At 42.1% G+C, this 21,212-nt stretch overlaps 2 protein-coding genes across 6 annotated transcripts; one reads left to right on the top strand and one right to left on the bottom strand.

Moving 5' to 3' along the window:
• Positions 1–333: 333 nt before the first annotated feature.
• Positions 334–5,239, top strand: tmprss4b (transmembrane serine protease 4b). The gene is made up of 11 exons (XM_062988370.1): positions 334–460; positions 1,119–1,271; positions 1,380–1,503; positions 2,526–2,648; positions 2,730–2,773; positions 2,893–3,055; positions 3,672–3,838; positions 4,012–4,107; positions 4,187–4,329; positions 4,523–4,672; positions 5,004–5,239. Exons 1-11 carry the CDS (start codon positions 334–336, stop codon positions 5,013–5,015), a joined length of 1,302 nt encoding a protein of 433 aa, XP_062844440.1. The 3' UTR covers positions 5,016–5,239.
• Positions 5,240–7,046: 1,807 nt separating this feature from the next.
• scn4bb (sodium channel, voltage-gated, type IV, beta b) lies at positions 7,047–17,499 on the bottom strand. Of its 5 annotated transcripts, XM_062988383.1 has the most exons (8): positions 17,309–17,499; positions 15,912–16,059; positions 15,484–15,567; positions 15,188–15,385; positions 11,396–11,562; positions 11,051–11,273; positions 10,786–10,915; positions 7,047–9,729 (listed from the first exon to the last, which is right to left on the bottom strand). In XM_062988383.1, the coding sequence occupies exons 4-8, from the start codon at positions 15,252–15,254 to the stop codon at positions 9,636–9,638; spliced, it is 681 nt and encodes a 226-aa protein (XP_062844453.1). In that variant the 5' UTR covers positions 15,255–15,385; positions 15,484–15,567; positions 15,912–16,059; positions 17,309–17,499; the 3' UTR covers positions 7,047–9,635. The 5 variants fall into 5 exon arrangements, with proteins under 5 accessions (XP_062844453.1, XP_062844451.1, XP_062844452.1 ...); XM_062988381.1 differs by having other exon boundaries at positions 15,188–15,567; XM_062988382.1 differs by lacking the exon at positions 15,484–15,567 and having other exon boundaries at positions 15,188–15,421.
• Positions 17,500–21,212: the final 3,713 nt, after the last annotated feature.

The raw sequence follows: 21,212 nt of genomic DNA, 5'->3' as shown, positions 1-21,212 counted from the left end.
ATTTGTATGTTTCTTTGTATGTTTTGTATGTCATAAGTCTTATCACTGATGCTGCCTATGATTTTGGAGAATTTTTCTCTAAACAGATCAGTTTTCCTCTGTTTTCTGGCTTTTACTCTTGTTTTGTTTGTATTTATGGCTGTTTATTATATATTTATTTTTAATGTAGTTATTTTGATTCAGTGTTTAGAGAGATATGCCATAAATGACATACATATCTTTGGTTAAATGATGGTTTTATTCATTTGTATGTCACTGATAACTGATACTGCTTATAATTTTGGAGGATTTTTATCTAAACACATCTGTTTTTTCCCCTCACGCAGCGTAATCATGCGTCGGAGGTCAAAGAGGTTGTCAAAGTTGCAGACGGACCGAAGGAAGCGTCTGAGATTTGCTCTCATCACCATCGTCAGTGTCCTACTGATCTTAGTGGTCCTGACACTGGCACTTTACCACAGTACATCTCTACGCCTTTATATTTATTTATTTATATGAAGATGTAAACTGAGACAAAACTAGGTCTGCGGTCCTATAACAGTCCTATAATTGTCTGTAAAATTAGTTCACTAGTATTTAACATTATTCTTTTGTTTTTATTCAGCGTACAGAATACATCATTAAATTCTTCAGGACCTGAAGGCTTCACAATTCCTGATAATAACTGTGATTTATTTTATAGCTAATAATAAACAGATTGATTCTGAATGAACAGACATAGCAGGTTCACAAAGAATAGCATTATTAGCTTATTAAATTCATAGCAAATTATTTCATTGTGCCAAAGTATTTCAGAATATACAATTTTAACAAATTGTAGTTAGGTAATGGTAGCAGATAACAGGCTAGCAAGAGAGCAGCTTAGCTAACAGGCTAGCTCTGGCTCTCACATACAAACAAGTGAGATTTCATTATAAAAGTCTTGACCTATATATTTATATTTATATATATTTGAAAGTAATTAATAGAACACAAGCATGTTATTTATTAAGGTGGCAGTAGGAGAGCGCTAACAGGCTTCACAGAGAGATTTCTTTTATTGAAGCGTGCTGGTTATATTTCTTATTTCAAAAAGCATTTAAATAAATAAAAATCTCTTCTCCTCTCTTCTCTTTCAGTAATCAGGCTCATAAACTCTGAGTATTATTTCTGCGCTCAGTCCCTGACCTTCATTCCCGTGCTGAAAGCGTGCGACGGGAACGCTGACTGTGCCGACGGTGAAGATGAGATGAACTGTGTGTCCAGTTTGAGGACCAATAGCACCCACCCAGGTACACACTCGAACCCAAACACACACATACAGACTTTAGGAACATCTCACAGCTTCCCGTTTGATTCCCATGATGTTTATGTGTGTGTGTGTCTGTGTGTGTTTGAAGTGAGGTTGGTGGGTGAGAGTTTGATATTGCAGGTTTATAATCATGATAAGTGGACGACCGTATGTGCAGATAACTGGAGAACCCAACACACTCGACTAGCATGTCAGCAGCTGGGTTACATGCAGTAAGTACACGTTCGTTTGTTTGTTTCTCCTAATTTAGCGTTGACCCCAATCGTGTCTGAGGAGGGCATATTGGCCACACTCGGCCCACCGACCCCTTCTTATCCGCCCGTACTTCGGTGGACTAACCAGGGTCTTTACACAGCGTCGAAGACCCCACCCACATTCTAGACCAGTCTTTTCCCACCCGGCAGACGAGTGGCCGACCGGTAGCAGAGCAGAGACTCAAACTCGGAGAGTTCAGAATCCCAGCGCTGGTGTGGGAAACATACCCTCCTCGGACACTATCAGGGTCCCCAGCAGCGGAACGAAAATGCAAAGGACGTGTTTTACAGTTTCAGACTGACACACTGTGTTTAAGTGAATATAAGTAGTTCCTTTAACATGGAATTTAAAGCACAGAGTCAAGTGCTGCTGGGAGAGTCATTGGATGGACTGTTGTGCTACCTGTCAGTATAAATTTAATTGGCTTTTTCTTAAATTACAGGATTTCTATTAAGACGGAGAAGTTTGCTGGCGTGCTGTATTCACACTGAGCACGCTCAGTCCGGTGTATCTCTTTTAATTGTAGTGAAAACACTGATAAAACTGATAGTTTAAAGATGACAACATGACGGTAAAGTTGTCACAGTGTGGGTTCATTAAATCCGTCATGTTGTGCTGTAAGCAAATACGAAGATGAGTCTAAACATTACAAATACCCGCCTGACGTGCTGTCAAAACAACTTAGAACCCTCCAGATATCTGAAGTCGTCCTGTGAGCTCTGGTTCAAGGACGTTACCAGCAGGTCCGTCGACTTCATGTGTTGGGAGGCGAATGAAATGAAATCGAATGATTTCATTTAGAAGAAAACGGGACTAATTAATCTGATGTTCATGTCCTGTATATTTTGTGAAACCTATAGCACAGATACACGTTTTATACATTTTTATATATAATTTTTCTTATATTCTTTTAAATCTTAATATTTAAGACTTAATTGTTGTATTTCACAGTTATAGATTCATAATTGTTTGTTCGTAGGAGCCCTCGCAGTATACATGTCCCGGTCAAGAGTCTGCGCCCCGATCTGAAGGCGACTTTCAGCACCCTTAATACAGAAACCCCTAAAACGGGTGTGAATCTACAGAACGCCCTCACAGTGAGGTACAAACTCAGCGGTACGAGTCTGTCTGCTTGTAAATCCTACTTCTAACATTTTATTAAATGTTGCCTTTTTGTTCACAGAGATCAGTGCACATCAGGATCTGTTATATCGCTGTCCTGCTCAGGTGAGTGTGTGTAAATCAACCTAGTCTGGAGAACTGCTACTCACTGGATGTTTTTAGATGCTGGTAGTCACACTACAGACTATGTGTGAGTAAACTTTTGACCGTACCTGTGTGTCCAGACTGCGGCGAGGTGCTCGGCGGCGACAGGATTGTTGGCGGCGCAGATACAGAGATCGAGGCGTGGCCGTGGCAGGTCAGTCTGCAGTGGAACACGCAGCACGTGTGTGGAGGATCGCTGATCTCCAGACGATGGGTGATCAGCGCCGCTCACTGCTTCACCGGGTGAGTAAATACACACACACACACACACACACACACACACACACACACACACACACACAGACACACACAGACACACAGACACAGACACACAGACACAGACACAGACACAGACACAGACACAGACAGACACAGACACACACACACACACACACACACACACACACGATACAGCCGAGCCACTGGGAGGCGCCGGTCCCAAGCACAGATAGAAATTAAAAGGGTGTCTGGCATAAAAAAACTGGTGTCACTGGTGGTGAGGGGCAGTTAAAAGGGAAAAAAATGTTTCCCATATGCCCGAAACCCTTAAACACCCTTAACAAATAAATTTTAGGGTTTTGGGTTTGCTCTAAACCTTTAAACCCCCCTAATGAACCAGTTTTTGGATTTTGGGTTTGCTCTAAACCTTTAAACCCCCCTAACGAACCAAGTTTTGGGTTTTGGGTTTGCCTGAGACCCTTAAACCCCCCTAATGAACCAGTTTTTGGAATTTGGGTTTGCTCTAAACCCTTAAACCCCCCTAACAAACCAATTTTGGGGGTTTGTGTTTTCCTGAGACCCTTAAACACCCTTAACGAAGCAATTTTTTGGGTTTTGGGTTTGCTGTCATTTCTCTTAGACGAATCAAGGAACTGAGCATGTGGCGGGTGGCCTTGGGCCGCACCCACGTGACATCATCTGGGGCAGTTTCGGTCGAAACCATCCTCCTCCATCAAAGCTACAAACCCAAGTCACATGACTACGATATCGCCATGCTTCGCCTGACCTGGGACGTGACGCCGGAAGGTACACGGATCGTTCTGTCCATTGTTTGTGGTGAAGTGATAGTCTGTGGCTCTCCCTGGGTATGGTGGGTATGGTGGGGGTCTGTAGCGGTGCAGAACGGAACAGTATTAAATGTATTAAATCTTAACACATATCGAAATGTGATCCCACCAGTTTTCTCTGTCCCACCTTAGACACCGTTCACCCGGTTTGCCTGCCACCATACCAGCTGCCCATCAAACAGGGGGCAGAACTTGTAGTGACCGGGTGGGGCCTGCTGCACGAGAAGGGTAAGTGGTTTTATTTTGACCTCGTAAGTAAGAGTTAGTCTCCTCTTTTGATGATTCAGTTTTTAACCTTCGCTTTTAGGCGGGTTGCCGTCGGTTCTGCAGAAAGCCGCAGTGCCCCTGATCGACCAGTCGGTGTGCTCTAACGCGTCCGTCTACGGCTCGGCCATCACTCCCAGAATGCTGTGCGCCGGCTATCTGAAAGGAAAAGTGGATTCCTGTCAGGTACGATCAGCTAGAGACTTAAGTGACCTTTAGGCTGCATCCCAAAGCACATACAACTGTACTAAATAGTCATTCAGATTAGTGCACTACCCGTAGTGTTAATCAGGTTCAATATGAAACGTTCAGTAATGTGTAGACGGACGTCCTGACCAGTTCATTTTGCCGCGTCGTCTTTTCCGTTCTCTCTCTGCAGGGGGACAGCGGGGGTCCGCTGGTGTACCTGTCGTCTCGGTGGCACCTGGTGGGCGTGGTGAGCTGGGGAGTCGGCTGCGCCCGTGAAGGTCTTCCTGGAGTTTACACTGACGTGAGGCAGCTCCTGGACTGGATCTATCGCATCATGGACGTGAGTACGAGCGTGTAGGTGGACGCTTCGGTTACGGGTGGTGCAGATTGAAGCTTTATCAGACAGTTTGGAGGTGCAGGTCAGACGTTTAATCAGAATAAATTAAAAAGGTACATTTTTAAAAGTGAGTTATTCTTTAAATGCTAGTTTTGATCCAAGTCAAATGTCTTGGGACAGTGCATGTTTATTTTGATATAATGGTCACTTATAGATCATCTAATAAGGGTGGGGGGGGGACTCTTTATTCCAGCTGAAATGTACAATTAAAGAGAAATAAACCACTGAATGATGCAGGATTGATTTCTTGCTGTTCGTTGTTCCTGTTTTGCAGAAATACCGCTGAGATTCGTTGGAAGTTGAAAGCTGCACCTGATCACCACCACGACACGAGAAACCATCATGTTCCAGATCGAAAATAAATAATAAACGGCATAATGAATGAATGATCGGCATAATTAACGACGTTCCAAGTAGATTTGTTTTAATATTTTGGACGTTTTATTTAATTTTGCTTCGTTTTGTTTTGTTTGTATGTTAAATTTAAATGTTCTGATGTTTTTTCTGATTGCTGATTTTAAAGTAGCTTTTCATCATATTTTTAAAGTGAAATAAATAAAAATCAATCATTCGTGGTCTGTTTTACCAGTGTTTTATCCTGGTCAGGGTTGCTGTGGGTGCAATTCACTGGGCGAAAGGTAGAAAGCACCTAAGACAGGTCGCCAGTCCATCACGAGGCAAACACACACACACACACACACACACACCTAGGGGCAATTTAGAATTTTAGAAACTGGAGCTCCCGGAGGAAACCCACACAGACATGGGGAGAACATGCAAACTCCACACAGTAAGGACCCGGAGTGCTTCATCTGGGAATCGAACCCAGGAACTTCTCACTGTGAGGTCACAGTGCTACCCACTGTGTCGCCTAAATAATCTCCCTATCTAGTCGTACCCAGTTACCTGAGGTACATTTGCCGCTTTTATTGCTCTGCAGCTTTTACTTTCAGTGAATTAGGAGTGTATAATATACATGTACTGCACCTTAGTGGTTTACCCGCCCCTATCCAGCATCCTTTAGTACAACCAGTATTTGTTTTGTCGTCTTTACATGGAAATGTGACGTATTTGATGCTACTTCACTGCATTCACCATCGTTATGAACTGATATAACACTGCTATTAATCAAATATAAAAATGTAGGAGAATTAAATCACAAACCTGCAGGAATGAAGATGTGCACCAGCGACTCCTTATCCAAAACTTTATTTTTATAGCTTTAAAAACATAACATACCAAATATTATGTTCTCTTAATGACTGACATGACAGGCCGGGTGGGTCGATCGCTAAAACAAGACGCTTCCTTTAAGGCTACAAATCTGTGAACAAGCTAGCGCTGTCTGACGTTCACTTCTCGATCTGTTTAATACTGCACGTGAACCCGCTAACAGTGCTTAGCATTAGCGTCCACACTAATCTGTGTGACTTCTGCTCACTGTCACTCACTGTCTATTTTATCAGCTCCACTTACCATACAGAAGCACTTTGTAGTTCTACAATGACTGACTGTAGTCCATCTGTTTCTCTGCATGCTTTGTTAGCTCCTTTCATGCTGTTCTTCAATGGTCAGGACCACCACAGAGCAGGTATTATTTAGGTGGTGGATCATTCTCAGCACTGCAGTGACACAGACATGGTGGTGGTGTGTTAGTGTGTGTTGTGCTGGTATGAGTGGATCAGACACAGCAGCACTGCTGGAGTTTTTAAACACCTCACTGTCACTACTGGACTGAGAATTGTCCACCAACCAAAAATATCCAGCCAACAGCGCCCCGTGTGCAGCGTCCTGTGTCCACTGATGAAGGTCTAGAAGATGACCGACTCAAACAGCAGCAATAGATGAGCGATCGTCTCTGACTTTACATCTACAAGGTGGACCAACTAGGTAGGAGTGTCTAATAGAGTGGACAGTGAGTGGACACGGTATTTTGTCTGATCCACTCATACCAGCACAACACACACTAACACACCACCACCATGTCAGTGTCACTGCAGTGCTGAGAATAATCCACCACCTAAATAATACCTGCTCTGTGGCGGTCCTGATCATTGAAGAACAGCATGAAAGGAGCTAACAAAGCATGCAGAGAAACAGATGGACTACAGTCAGTAATTGTAGAACTACAAAGTGCTTCTATATGGTAAGTGGAGCTGATAAAATAGACAGTGAGTGTATAAACAAGGAGGTGGTTTTAATGTTACGGCTGATATATATATATATAAATATATATATATATATATATATATATAGAGAGAGAGAGAGAGAGAGAGAGAGAGAGAGAGAGAGAGAGAGAGAGAGAGAGAAAATGATGTAACATAAGTAACATACATTTATTGTGTAGGGAAAATAAATTGGTGACAGGGTGGAAGTGTTTGACACATCTTATAAATATTTAAAAAAACATTTTTGTAATGTTTATAATGTGCTTAGAATTAATTAATCAATAACATAAAAGGCATAAACAGTGCAAACGACACTCAAACGTCCAAACCTCCTCTCGATTATTGCTTAATCATCCCAGTAACGTTAGTTAGCTCACTTTATTCTTCCTTCATTTAATAGTTTAATGGTTCCAGTTTGCTCACCAGAACCAGATTGACTCTCAGTCTTTTCTTACTAATTCACTGATACATCAGAGCAAAATGTTCGTAATTCTGATATTTTCCTCTTATTTTTGCTTTTAACGTTAATTTTTGCACTACATATAAAACACATCATGCCTTTTTACCAGCCAGCTAGCTCAGTTATTAGCCTTGATCATTCACGACATTATTCTGAGGTAAATATTTAGCACAGCTTCAAACAGGTTCTCATGTCACCCAAGTTAAAAGCATCATGGGATGTAACGATGCATCACAAGACAGTTAAAAAATGTATTCACATGTGTAACGATTCAGATGGATTTACATGTATAATGAATCGATATTCACTTTAAACAGCAGAGGGCGCTGGCGCTATTCACCTCGCCTGGTTGATGTCACTACAGGGTTGCCAGGTTCTGAATTTTCCAGCCAAATTTATTTATGTGAGGATGCTTTCTTTATCTGTATTATTCACTAATTTGTATAATGTGGGATTTATTTCATTTCAGTTTTTACACAAAGAGGGAAATGTGCAGCGTTGTTTTGCAGTTTGTACCTACCTCAGAAATAAAAGGGCAATCATTATTTAGATAAATAAAAGATAAGCACAAATGCAGTATTTTATTTTATTTTAAAGAGAAATAATAAAAGGAAACTTTGTCATAATTTGTCTTCAATTTCATTTTGTTAAGAAAAAATCATATCATGAACCCAGTATCGTGAATCGCATCGCATTGTGGGTAGAGTGTATCGTTACATCCCTAATCAAATCTCCTATTTTTAATGTGTTTCTTGCCATTTCCATTACTCGTTGTGTTCACTACCTGTTTAGCCTGATAGCAAAGCCGGACTTTCATCAGTCAGTGAATGAATCGGTTCGTTTGACTGATTTGTGACCCTGACTGTGAAGTTAAAGCGACCAGAAATCAAGTAAAGCAAAGTTTAGCTATAAAGTGCTACGTTCAAGTATATACAGAATATGTTCAAGTCTGCGTCCCAACAAACACACCCCGACCGCACAACGCCTGCGCTCAGACTGTAGAGCGTTCGGTCAGAACGACACCTTCTTATTCGCCTGTACTACTAACTAGGGGCTACTAACTAGGGTCCTTACACAGTGTCGAAGACCCTGCTTCATTTTTAGTCTGATCTGGTCCGATTCTGTCTGCTTTAGGTGCTTTCAATCGTGCCTGCTAGGGGGCGCCAAGCTGACCGGTGGTAGTGCTGTGATTTGAACTCGGGGAGATCAGATTCCCAGCACTGGTGCGCTAGCAGAATGAGTACATTCATCTAAAATAATAGCGGTGAACCAGTACGCCCCAGTACAGCGTCACAAAACCAGTAACCTGTTGTAACGTTGCCACAACGGCAGGACGAAGAAGCAGATTATAATGTTGCTACAACACATTTACAGTTACCGTTTTATTTCAACTTTATATGTTTGTTTAGACTTCACAATAAATGTCAAAATGCTTGGTAGTAAAAATAGATAATAATGAAATAAATAACTAGAGCGTTGTGGTGCTGTGGGTGTGTTTGCCGGGTTCGTTTCAGGTTGATAATGCATATTAAATTCATCGCTTGTGTCTAAGCAGTAATACAGTAACATGCTGATTAAATCGTACTCACTGCTTTCATTTTGCACTTGTCGCTTTAATAAGGTGCGAGTTTCGATTTTTAACGAGATGAGGATAAAATGTCGTTCCTAATGCTGCAAGTCGAGCTAAAAAATGTCGTCGTTTCTCTACAATTATGTTACTAGAATAGTAGAAGCGGTTTCATTGGCTGTTTCCATGCTCGTAGCATCGCTTAATAGCTTAATAGTTTAATAGTTTAAAGCAGCATTTTTTGGTGTATCTGTTCTCTACAGATTGTCAAGTATCATTCAGAAGTTTTTATATCATCTACTCTAAACTTATTTATGTATTTATTTGCATTGTTTTGATTTGCGTAGTATTGCTTGGCGTTTGTGTGATCCTCCCCACCTACAGGGGGCGACAGAAGCATTTACAGGCACCTGGTTTTATCTCGAGCACAGATAGATAAATAAATGACAATAAGATCATTCAAAGGCTTGCAAATACATCAACGTCCTAAAAATAGAGGTTTAGTCTAGATTAGCTTTTTAAAGCGTATGAGTCAGTACGGCTCTTCCCATTCACATCTGTTCAGACGTACGCGGAGTATAAAAATAATAAAGGCAAGGCGGTAAAAATGCATTGCTGTAAGTTGTTGGGGGTCATTTTTTGGGACAGATGTGGACAGGAAGGGCTCAGCATGCTGGTTGATGAGGTGTGTGTGTGTGTGTGCTGTCGGCCTCATGCTTTCTTTGGTGTAAGTTTAGGTGTTACTTTGGTGCCGGACAGACCGTTTTCGGTGTTATCGATTCCTGAGGAGACGAGGCACTCCTTACTGCAGACAGACAGACAGACAGAGAGAGAGAGAGAGAGAGAGAGAGAGAGAGAGAGAGAGAGAGAGATGAAAATATGTCCTATTACATTTACGGCATTTAGCAGACGCTTTTATTCAAATCGACTTACAGCACTGTGCAATTGAGCAATTGAGGGTTAAAGGCCTCGTTCAAGGGCCCAACAGTGGCAACCTGGGAGTGATGGGGCTTGAACCAGCAACCTTTAGATTACTAGTCCAGCACCCTAACCACTAGGCTACAACTGCCCTGTTACCTACCTGATCAGCTGCCTCAGTATGCCTCATGGAGCTCATAATCAGATTATTTAGACGCACGATTACGTCACTGCAGTTTTAGCCTACTAAACTAACACAGTTAGCCTCAGGCTATTCAAACCTACACTAGCACGCCAGCTAACGTCTCCCTTCATGTACCAAAAGCGGTTAAACTGTCCCTGACGAGCCCCAGTTTACAAATAAACGAGTCACGACACTCGTATAATTACACCTTTATACACAATAAACATCAACGGGAATTTATTTACATTTGAAAACTCTGTTGGTTGCTCCGCATTTCATTCATCCGCCACGTTTGTCGTTCTTTGTGAGGAAAGTCGTGCCGCACTGAATGCTGGGATTGATCTTCAGCGCTGATGGACACTCAGCTCTGTCGGACGCTCCCTCGTCATTCAGTCAGATCATCGCTCAGAATTAAGGCGCCTCAGTAGGAGAATTTGAAGGGATCTAAGAATTTAGACACGCCCTCTTCTCAGGAGCGTAGGATGACGTCAAATGCGTCTATGTTTTCAGACAGACCCGATATTTCCAGATCGATTCTGTCAGTGTTGACGTCTTCGGTTTGGCGCTGTTGCTGTGAGTGATTGGAGGAGCCCCATATACTGGTGTAGAAATGATAAATAACATTTTCCACTCGCTAGCTGTGCGTAACGTTACGATCCGTCAGTGTTCCCATCAGTTATTGACGGCGGTAGAGAATGGGTTAGAATGGCAGGAAGCCCCCCAAGCATTTATACCCCCCCTTCTAAAACCCGTTCTTACTTTTTCTCCTCGAGCTTGGCAAGAACGAAGAGCGTGAGGTTCTTCAGCAGCATGAAGATGACCAGCAGAGCGATGAAGCCTCCCACACACGAGACAATCATGACGGTCAGTGTGTTGTCCACCACCCGCACTGAGAGAGAGAGAGAGAGAGAGAGAGAGAGAGAGTACTGACTTTCTTACACCACTTTACCATGAATTAACCAACTGTTGGTCAGTTTATGGTCACTCAAATTCATCACGTCTTTCTTTTTCTGGTCTTACTCACGTTCCTCCACCACGTAGAGGGTGAAGTGGGCGCTGTGGTTCCTGCCCTTCTCTTTGGGGTTCTTGCCGAAGCACGTGTACACTCCGGCGTCCTCGAACGTCACATTCCAGATTAATATGGACACGTTGTTGGTATTTTTGGGGCCCACGAAGGACACGCGCTCCCGATAAATCTTCTGGTTTACTGGCTCTGCTTTGTCGATCGGGATCACCGACTCCATCACCTGATCGGACGAAACACAGTCAATGACTGGACCAACTGGACAAATGGTACAAGAATAGATTATGAGGTGAATCAAAGGGTAAAGAGTCACTTTAATAATGATGGGTGATTGATAAGCCTCACTTTCTCCATTGTGCCGTTATCATTAAATTCCCATTTGAAGAAGAGATTGAGGATGCCGATACAGCTGGTGTAGGTGCAGGGCAACAAAACATCACTGCCATTCACCGCCTCCAGAAAGGGAACTTTACCAGTGGACATCTCCAGTGCTTCTGACCCCCCGTACATACCTGGACAGACAGACAGTACAGCGAGACAGATAGAACAAAATGAAAGAAAGAAGAAAGGAAGATAGAGACAGACAGACGGACAGATAGACGGACAGACAGGCAGACAGATAGATAGAGACAGACAGAAAGAAAGACAGACAAACAGACAAAAAGTGGGAGGAAGAGTAAGAAAGATAGACAGACAGAAAGAAAGAAAAAGACAGAAAGTCTACAAATACAATTAACATTAATATAAATTCAGTAACTTATGAAGCGTCTATAAAGTTCATGAACTCTGTGGCGTGACCTCCCACTTCCTCATTAGTGATGACTGTAACTGATGGCCTCTCTGTGGCTTTTTAATCAGGACTAGTTTGACCGCACCTTGTTAGACATCATCATTACAACAGGAAGTTCAGACAAGCAACTGTACAGATCTCAGATAGTAGATCAGTATTGTTACATACTCATAATAAATAATCGTAATACTTTTAGCGGAAGATATTTAATAATATTTATAAATATAAACACTTCTAGTGTATCGAATAGTTCGCTAAAGGTAAAACTGAGAGGTGAGAATATTTTAGCTGTTATAGAAACAGAAGGTTTAATAATTTCGACACTTAATGTAACGCATATTTAAGGTTCCTCACATTCCCACAATCCACCCATAACAGTCCCATAACCCACTATCTCTCTCTCTCTCTCTCTCTCTCTCTCACTCTCTCACTCACTCTCTCTCTCACTCTCTCTCTCTCTCTCTCTCTCTCTCACTCTCTCACACTCTCTCTCTCTCTCTCTCACTCTCTCTCGCTCTCTCACTCTCGCCCCCTTGCAGCAATGATGCTGCAAAATCTCATTCACAAAAACCGCTTCCTCCTCCTCTTCCTCCTCTTCCTCCTCTGTTCTCTTTCTGCAGTAAAGCCATGACTCGGCTTTTCAGCTTCTCTCTGTACCTGATCGATCCTCGTCCTGCTCCGTCTGCAGTGCACTAAAACCCATTACAGCTGAAAGAGCTCGAGAAAAAACGGCTGAAGAAACTGCGAGTTATTTTATTAACTATAAAAATACGATGAATCCTGAGGCTTTACGGTTCACACGATCAATACACGACACGCAGCAGCAGTTCCTGACCGTCTCTGATACCGGGCTGCCAGATAAGCAACTTCTGATCGACCACGATGAGACATCAGGAGAGGATGTAAAATAGCAATATTAGCAATATCTCAGACAAAAAGAGAAAGAACTGGTGCTTTACTGGGTGAAACAATATGTGTGATAATGCTTCCATTAAAATACCATACACTCCTGGGCCCTACAGTGCAAAACATTAAGCTTTTAATGGTCCTAACAACAGATAATTCATAATTTGGGAGCTTTTTTTCCTTTGATTTCTTCACATGTTGAAGTTTTGTGTGCAGACCTTTTATATAAAGAAGAGTCCACACAAAATCACCTCTTCAGTTACCTGAAGAACATCAACCAAACATGGACAAATACTGCACAAGGAAGCTTGTTATGCATTTCATTCCTAAACACTTCTTCTGCACTTATACAAAAGTACATGGAACAGTGGAATATGTGCCAAGGTTAGGAAAGAAACGATCCCAAACTTGCCATGACAGTATATACAATATATAGCCAAAAGTATTTGGACACCTGAGCATGAGCTAAAACAAATGCTGTTAAAACAGAGTGACCTGTATGTAATCTTTCCATCTATAACAACAGCCGCTTTACTGAGAAGGCTTTTAATATTTGGGAGTTAGTGTGTATTAGTGACCGTTATTTAAAAGAGCGATTGTGCTGTCAGGGCAGGACGAAAAGGCCTGGCTTGCTATGAACGTTCCAGTTCATCCCAAAGTTCTTCATGTATGTTAGGGTCAAGGCTCTGTGCAGACCACTAGTGTATCTCAGGGACAGAAACAAGCCAAAGTCAAAACCGGAACAAGCAAAAGCCCAATTACAGAGGAGATAAGCAGCTCAAGATGGTAAACAAACAATATTGACAAACAATCAGTATCCAGGATTGACACGGGATTAGAAAAAAGTGTCCTGATTGGCTGCTGATAATAATAACAGAAGTACCATGTGACTTCTCAATGCCTCCTGGGAAATGTAGTTTGGAACAGAGTCCATTGACTCCAGCACAAGGCAAAGAAGGTATGGGACATGTCATGTGATCGTTTAGCAAGAACAACAGCCGCTCTTCTGAGAAAGCCTTCTCTCATGACTTTGATGTCTGTCTATGTATGGGAATTTGTGCCCAGTTTGTCAAAAGATGATGTGTTTGTATGGCTGGTCACTGATGTTGATGTTCTGGTTCATTCCAGAGCTGTTTCCTCATGTCTTTATAGAGCTCGCTTTGTGCGCAGGGGCACAGAAACTTGAAAGAATATCATTTTCCTTATACTGTATAATTAGTAATTATAATTCAGTATTTAGAAGAGGCATCCTAATACATCTGTGTCCATACAGCACGTTCTTTACATTAGTGTTTAAACTCTTGAGCTGAAATTTAAACTGAATGAATTTTACTGTGGGTTGGTAAATCGTTTTTATTTAAATCTTCATCTGCTCACTTCCTGCCGTCTGATCCTCCAGAAGCTTTTACTGCACCTTAAGGCCTGTGGGAGAACTTCACATTACAGCCAGAGTGCGGTAATGAATTGCACTTTTTACTCCGTATTACGTCCTGTCGAATATGTAGTCTGGTACTGACAGGTGCTCTGACTCGCTGGATAAACGCAGAGACTCAAATCCTTCCAACCTGCCAAAAACGCCAAAAACACGCCACTTTCCAGACACCTGAACGCCGGTGAAGTGTGAGAACAATTTGTGCACAGAGCTGCTGTGTTTATACTGACATTACAGCCAAGCAGAGGCACTGACCCACAGCGTCCTGACCACTCAGTGCACTGGGATTATTGTTCAGAGTGACCACAGGTCCCAGGGTCCCAATGGGTCTGATTCTCAGAGTGGAAGGTAGGAAACACCCCAAATAGATCACCATTCCATCACAGAGCACACACACACCTAGGGGACCTAGCATGTCTTTGGACTGTAATAGGAAACCCACACAGACACGTGGAGAACATGCAAACTCCACACAGAAAGAACCCGGACCGCCCCACCTGGGAATCGAACCCTGGACCTTCTCACTGTGAGGCGACAGTGAAACCCACCGAGCCACCGTGCCAGCCAAAGTCCAAAAGTGCATTTTTATTTTGAATTATATGTATTTATGTGTGGTGTAATGACATGGGTTCGAATCCCAAGCTGGGCTCACAAACACAGAAGGCGTACAGAATGGTGTTACATGAACCTAAGCATTGTGGGGACACATCAGTGCACCCTTAGTGCCGGTCCCAAGCCCGGATAAATAGGATGGCTGCGTCAGGAAGGGCGTCCAGCGTAAACACACACACACACACAGGGCAACTTTAGTAGCTGTAATTAACCTGACTGCACGTCTTGTGACTTGTGGAAGGAAACCCACATGGACACAGGGAGAACATGCAACCTCCACACAGAATGGAACCCAAACCCAGGTCCTTCTGGCTGTGAGGCGGCAGCGCCACCCACTGCGCCACCGTGCCGCCCCATTTTAATTTTGATTCACAACAAAGGAAGGCAGGATTCTTACCGAACATGACGATCAGTAGAAGAGCGGAACTCTCTGACAGGAACCTTCTCCTTCTCAGGGTTGCCATGTCTTCGCCTTTTCCTCTAGATCTCCCAGAATAAATCCAAAGGTTTCGGTGGGTCACTTGAGTTTAGCGTCCAGCGATTCTGCACACCTGGGTCAGGAGTCGGAGTCAGGCTACCGGATTCCAGACTGGAACTGTGAGGAATGCATGTAGGTCCAGTTCAGAAGTCTCTGAGGTGAGACAGTAAAATAAACACCGATGTTATGGGAAGGTGTGTGTGTGAATGTCGTACCCTCACTGCGTGTCCTACAGAGAGCTATCCAAAGGGCAAGTACTATCCAATCCATCTACCGGATACACTCATCCGGTCCCGGCACTCACACACACACACACACACACACACACACACACAGAGTCAGTGCGTGAACACACACTGCATCCCGGGACGGTGGATCCGCACGAGGCGCCTGCTGCAGACCAACGAACGAGCTGCTGATGAAGAGGATCTGGCTACATCTCAACTTTTCTCTCCTCTAGCTGCTCGACACCACTGTTCTCTCTCTCTCTCACACACACACACACAGTTTCTCTCTCACACACACTCACATAAACTCTCTCTCAAAAACACTCTCTCACACACACACACACACTCTCATTCTCTCTCTCTCTCTCTCACACACACACACACACACTATCTCTCTTTTTCATTTCCTTTTTTACCTGGAATCCTGGAAGTACGTGTGGTCTGTGGTGGGAGGTTTGCTACAGTTTAGGGAAGGCCCTTTCCCATTCCAGCTCAAATCAAAGTCGGTGCAAAGAAACTCCAGTGTCCTGCACAGAGCTCTGACCTCAGCCCCACTCAAAAGCTCTGGAATGAACCGGAACATCAACTCAGTGCCCGGCCACACAAATGCTGTCATCTTTAAACTGAATGGGGCACAAATTCCCACAGACATACTTCAAACTCCTGTGAGAAGCCTTCTTAGAAGAGTTGCTGTTGTTCTAGCTGGAACAATCACACAGAGGTCACTCTGTTTTAATACCATGTGTTTTTTAATGGGATGTCCAGCAAGCTCATGGTTATAGTGACACTGACCAGAGGATGAAACCCGGATGCCCAGGCCCACTGTACAGTAGCTACACCCCTGCACCACCCCTCTACATTAAAGTTCTGCATGTCGATGTTCGCTTTGTCCTCTAATCTTCAGACTTCTGACTCCGGCCCATCTGACCACACGGCTGTGATTTTTTGCTTTCCTTGCACTTTGGTTGTGCTGAAAATGCGCCGTTATTAGGCGCCGCTTCTTTTCTCCTGTGTGCAGGTGGATGAAGATGCTGACTCACCGCGATGGGTTCTGTTTTATAATGAGATGCCCAACAAGCTCATGGTCAGGTGTGCACATACAGTACGTTTAATCATATACTCTGGTTAATAAGACGTAGTGTCAGGGTTTTATTTATTGATTTATTTATTTTTGCTCGTATTTTACTTCACAGTCTACACTCCAAAACCTCCCATGATGCTCACTGATGGATAGATCTGAAGATGAGGAACACCATGCTGTCATCTTTGCATCCATCAAATGTCTGGACCTGATTATCATCCTTAAATTTGGAAACTTTACCAAAAAACATAAGAAAAAAAACTTCTGCACCATAGGGTGCACCTGGTCTGGTTAAATTGCTTTGTATTTGTTTTTGTTGGTTGTTATATGGACGTGTAGAGCGATTACTTCATCTAATCCTCCATAATAGACACGGTGGGTTAAAGTGACATTTTACTTTTGTCCCTGTTGCTCAGGGGTCCAGATTTTGCACATGGACCTTTAATACAAACCCTGCCATGAATTCCAGATTGTAACAGAGGTGTTGGTGTTGTGTGTCCAGGTTCGAGAGTCACTGCACCTGCATTATGGCAACCAATTATTGGCATTTTTGGAACTCTGTTAGTTGCCTGTTGTTGTTTTGGTTAATGCATGAAGCTCTATTATTTATTTTGGGGTTTTTCTGGCTTTTTCTGGCACACTCAGAAACACAAGAACCAAAAACCAAAAATTAAAAAACAAAACTTTTTTTTGACTGAATAAAAAAATATATATATATTTAAAGGTACGTACGACACACTGATCACATGACCGGTCAGGAACTGGACTAATGCAGTGATGCAGTTGGAAAGGATCTGCAGTTTTTTCCATCCTGCAGTGAAGGGGAGGACCTGCTCTCTTCTGCTTCTCTGGACCAGTTCCAATCAATGCTGCATTTCCTTTACATACACACACACACACACACACACACACACACACACACACACTGGTGTCCTCTGCTGGTGCAGCAAACAGTCTGGCAGGGGACGAGCGGTCCTGAGCACAGCGAGTTCTACTGCAGTGCATGCCCACATCGACTGTCATTTCCCATAAACCAGGGAACCCTAGAGGTTCCAGGTGGAATTGCAGTGGAGTTTTAATAATTTTAACATTAACTTATTATTAGTCTGATTGGTGTGGTGGTGGGTCAGGCACACCCGGAAACAAGGTGCAAAGGGCAGGAATACAGACCTAATGATCCAGACCTTTTTATACAATATCACTGACTGCTGCTCCAAATAGTCTTGTATGAATGGGCCCAAAAGGGTGAGTTACTATGTATTAATGTACATGGTTTCGGAACGGGATGTCAGACAAGCAATGAAAACAAACACAGAAGCTTTTGTCGGGGAGGGTTGGGACCTAATTGAGGAGGAACAGTGTAGTCGAGGTGTGTCATCAAAAACTGGAAAGACTTTTAACAGAGGTAAACAAACGCCGTACAACGAGTCCGTGGGACACAATGGCACGACGGGAAGCAAGACCGAGCACGTCCATGGGTGTGTGTGTTTATGTACAAATGCTTTCAAAATCATTCTTATCACAAAAGGAAGTGAACTGTTAAAACAAAATCACCGAAGATTATACAGACACGTATGACCAAAAGCAAAAGTATCTGGACTAAATGTTTTGTATATTAAGGATGAAGTCTTTTTTGTTTGTTTTTATACAGTTTTAAGATAAATTTGCACATTGGGTAACCCGGGAAAGGGAAGAGGAAGGGAAGAAACGGAAAGCAAGAAGTGAAGAGAGAGAAAAAATACTAAGTAGGTAGTTTATTGATCCAAAAATAAATTAAAGATAGGTAGATACTAGGGCAACAACTGAAAAAAAGAAAAGGGGTTTATTTTCTTTTAGTCGACCCCCTTGTGAGAGGTGTTTGTGTGCATTTTACTAACTAAATGGGCGGCACGGTGGCTCGGTGGGTAGCACTGTCGCCTCACAGCAAGAAGGTCCAAAGTTCGATTCCCAGGTGGAGCGGTCTGGGTCCTTTCTGTGTGGAGTTTGCATGTTCTCTCTGTGTCCGCGTGGGTTTCCTCCGGGTGCTCCGGTTTCCTCCCACAGTCCAAAAACATGCAAGTGAGGTGAACTGGAGACACTAAATTGCCCAGGACTGTGTTTGATATAACCTTGTGAACTGATGAATCTTGTGTGATGAGTAACTACCGTTCCTGTCATGAATGTAACCAAAATGTGGGACGTGATGTTAAAATCCTAATAAACAAACTAACTAAAAACTTAAAACAACAGAACCACAATGATTTACTTTATTTAGTGTTAGTGTAGTTGTCTTTTCTAACATCTGTAATAATCCTTTTATAAACATAGTAAAAATGTATAAAACATTCAGGGAACAATGAAAATGAGAAAATCCAATGACAATAAACTACATTTTAAAAAAGCACATACAAATATCTATATACACACAAAACACTACAAAACATACAACATTCCAAACTCACTCCTCGTTCTTTTGCGCTGAGAAGCTGTTCGATGGACGAGATCTTCGTTTTAAAAATCACAAAGCTACTTTCCACCCCAGTATAAACCAGTGATAAACCCAGTATAACAGTGAAGTTTAGCCTGATCTGTATTATTTAATATTATTTAATCTGAACCCGTGTGAACTCCCCCACACTTTACTGTAGAATTTAATTATTCATAACTTTGAATATGCAAATAAAAACACATTTATAATAAAAAAAAAACATTCAGTCTAAAACTTTCATGGCAGTGTTATAACACTTTTATATATCCCCCTTTTATAACTTTATAAAATAAGGGAAGATAGATAAACTATGATTTAATTTATTCACTAGTATACTATTTGTATCAGTTAGCTTTCCAATTAAAACGTTTTACAGTTCCAGTTCAAGTGTTATATTAGGGTTAGCACTTATGCTAGTTTACAGATTAAAGTCGATTAATAAACATTTTCATTTTTTTTATTCCCTTTAGTGTCACTAATTTAATGTTTGTGTTCTTTGGAACATGTTTCTGTTTGTTTTGGCTTAAAACACGATTTAACTTTTTTTGTTAGCAGCTCTGCTAACGATTCCTCAGTGTTAGCATTTTAGCATCACCTCCTCTAGCATGTCCCAGTTAGAACAGCTCACGTTTAGCATAACAGCTAACGGCTAACAAATTCCAGCTGTGTTGTACTGTTTAAGAAATAGCACCTTAAGAGTTTTACAGCTAAGTTTAGAAGGTCATAAAGGTAAAAAAGATTTAGTAATTAGAGAGATTTAGATTTGGTTACATTGATTATTTCATAATGTTAGCACTTTATGTTGTCTTTCATTCTTTTTAGCATATTAGCTTACATTCAAGCTATTATGTCAGGGTTAGCATGTTTTGTAGCATGTACCAGTTTGATCGTTTTTAGTTAACTCAGCTGTCAGTCTAAAAACATGCCAGAACAATGTGCTAAGAGACTGTAACCTCAGTATTTAAAATTAGACAGTTTTAAAGCTAATAACTTATTTAAGTAAAGATATGTTTGTTAGGTATTACAAAAGACTGAAAAAAAAACACGGCTATTCTTCTTTAACGCGGCAGATTTGTTGCTTTAGCGGCGGACATTACCAGAATGTAAACAAACATTTTGTTCGTCGCTTAGTTCTCCTCGTCGAGCTTCAGTTTTTCGTTGACTTCCTTAGCGTCGCTGTTAGCTTCCGTATCTTCAAGGAGTTTGTTCTTTTCTGGAAATTTCTCTGGTATGTCAAGTAGCATGTCGTCCTTCAGTTCACTGTAATTGTTAGCATGTAAGCATGTAAACACAAACAAATATGCACAAATATGCACTGTGTATATCGAGAAAATGAAGTAAATTCTATATTTGTGAAGTACGGGTGCGCTCCGTGTGCCGGGTTAGCACTGGTCCTTACATAGCATACTCAATGTATTCATTTAGCTTTAAATAACATAAAAACAACCAATTCTTGCCAATAAAAACACAGCAGAGATGACAATGTTGATACCCGGCATGAACTGGTTGTGTTTATTACTGGCTAGCTTTTTAGCTTGAGCTGTTTAGCTAAACCTTTGATCATATTTTTACAGCGCTCTCCAAAAGACCCCCATCGTATAAACAAAGTTCACTTTTAACTTCTGAAAAGTCCAAATGTCCAAAATGTGAGCTGTAATTGATAGATACTAGAGCGCACCCATGGCTTACGCAGAAAAAAAAAAACCCAACTATACCAAATAACACCACACACACACAAAACTACACCCAACAAAGAACCAAACCACCAAATTACAGAGGACTACATTCTAACAGATGAAAGTGCTGCATTCCGACTGTTTTAAACAGCCACAATCAACTTCCTTATTGCCTGCTGGGGTCACACGAGTGGCACAGGGAAACTGGGTATATCCAAACTGGGAAAATCCAAACCCCCCTATTCCAAGCAACCTTTGTTGCATCGTTATACCAACAAGCAACAGAATATTACAGGAAGTGTCAGTATGTATGGCAGAACACATTACTTTTTCCAATCAGATCTTTCATTCACGACCAACTGTGTCTGTAATGCGCCTGGCCAGACCGGTGACCCCATCAAGACTCAAACTAAAGATCCCGAGGACTCGGCGGCGGCGGACGCTGAATCACTGTGGCAATTTAATCCAAGACCCAGAATATTCCAACACAAGA

Source organism: Trichomycterus rosablanca, chromosome 26, assembly GCF_030014385.1.
Source record: "Trichomycterus rosablanca isolate fTriRos1 chromosome 26, fTriRos1.hap1, whole genome shotgun sequence".
Taxonomy (NCBI): domain Eukaryota; kingdom Metazoa; phylum Chordata; class Actinopteri; order Siluriformes; family Trichomycteridae; genus Trichomycterus; species Trichomycterus rosablanca.
This window is presented reverse-complemented; position numbering and strand designations above follow the sequence as displayed.

Excerpts from the sequence above, each read along its gene's own strand:
- tmprss4b (XM_062988370.1), top strand. The coding sequence starts at position 334 with ATGCGTCGGAGGTCAAAGAGGTTGTCAAAGTTGCAGACGGACCGAAGG. Across the intron at positions 1,504-2,525 it reads CAGCAGCTGGGTTACATGCA|GAGCCCTCGCAGTATACATG; the intron begins GTAAGTACACGT and ends GTTTGTTCGTAG. Across the intron at positions 3,839-4,011 it reads CTGGGACGTGACGCCGGAAG|ACACCGTTCACCCGGTTTGC; the intron begins GTACACGGATCG and ends GTCCCACCTTAG.
- scn4bb (XM_062988381.1), bottom strand. The coding sequence starts at position 15,254 with ATGGCAACCCTGAGAAGGAGAAGGTTCCTGTCAGAGAGTTCCGCTCTT. Across the intron at positions 11,274-11,395 it reads ATAACGGCACAATGGAGAAA|GTGATGGAGTCGGTGATCCC; the intron begins GTGAGGCTTATC and ends TCGTCCGATCAG. Across the intron at positions 10,916-11,050 it reads CCTCTACGTGGTGGAGGAAC|TGCGGGTGGTGGACAACACA; the intron begins GTGAGTAAGACC and ends TCTCTCTCTCAG.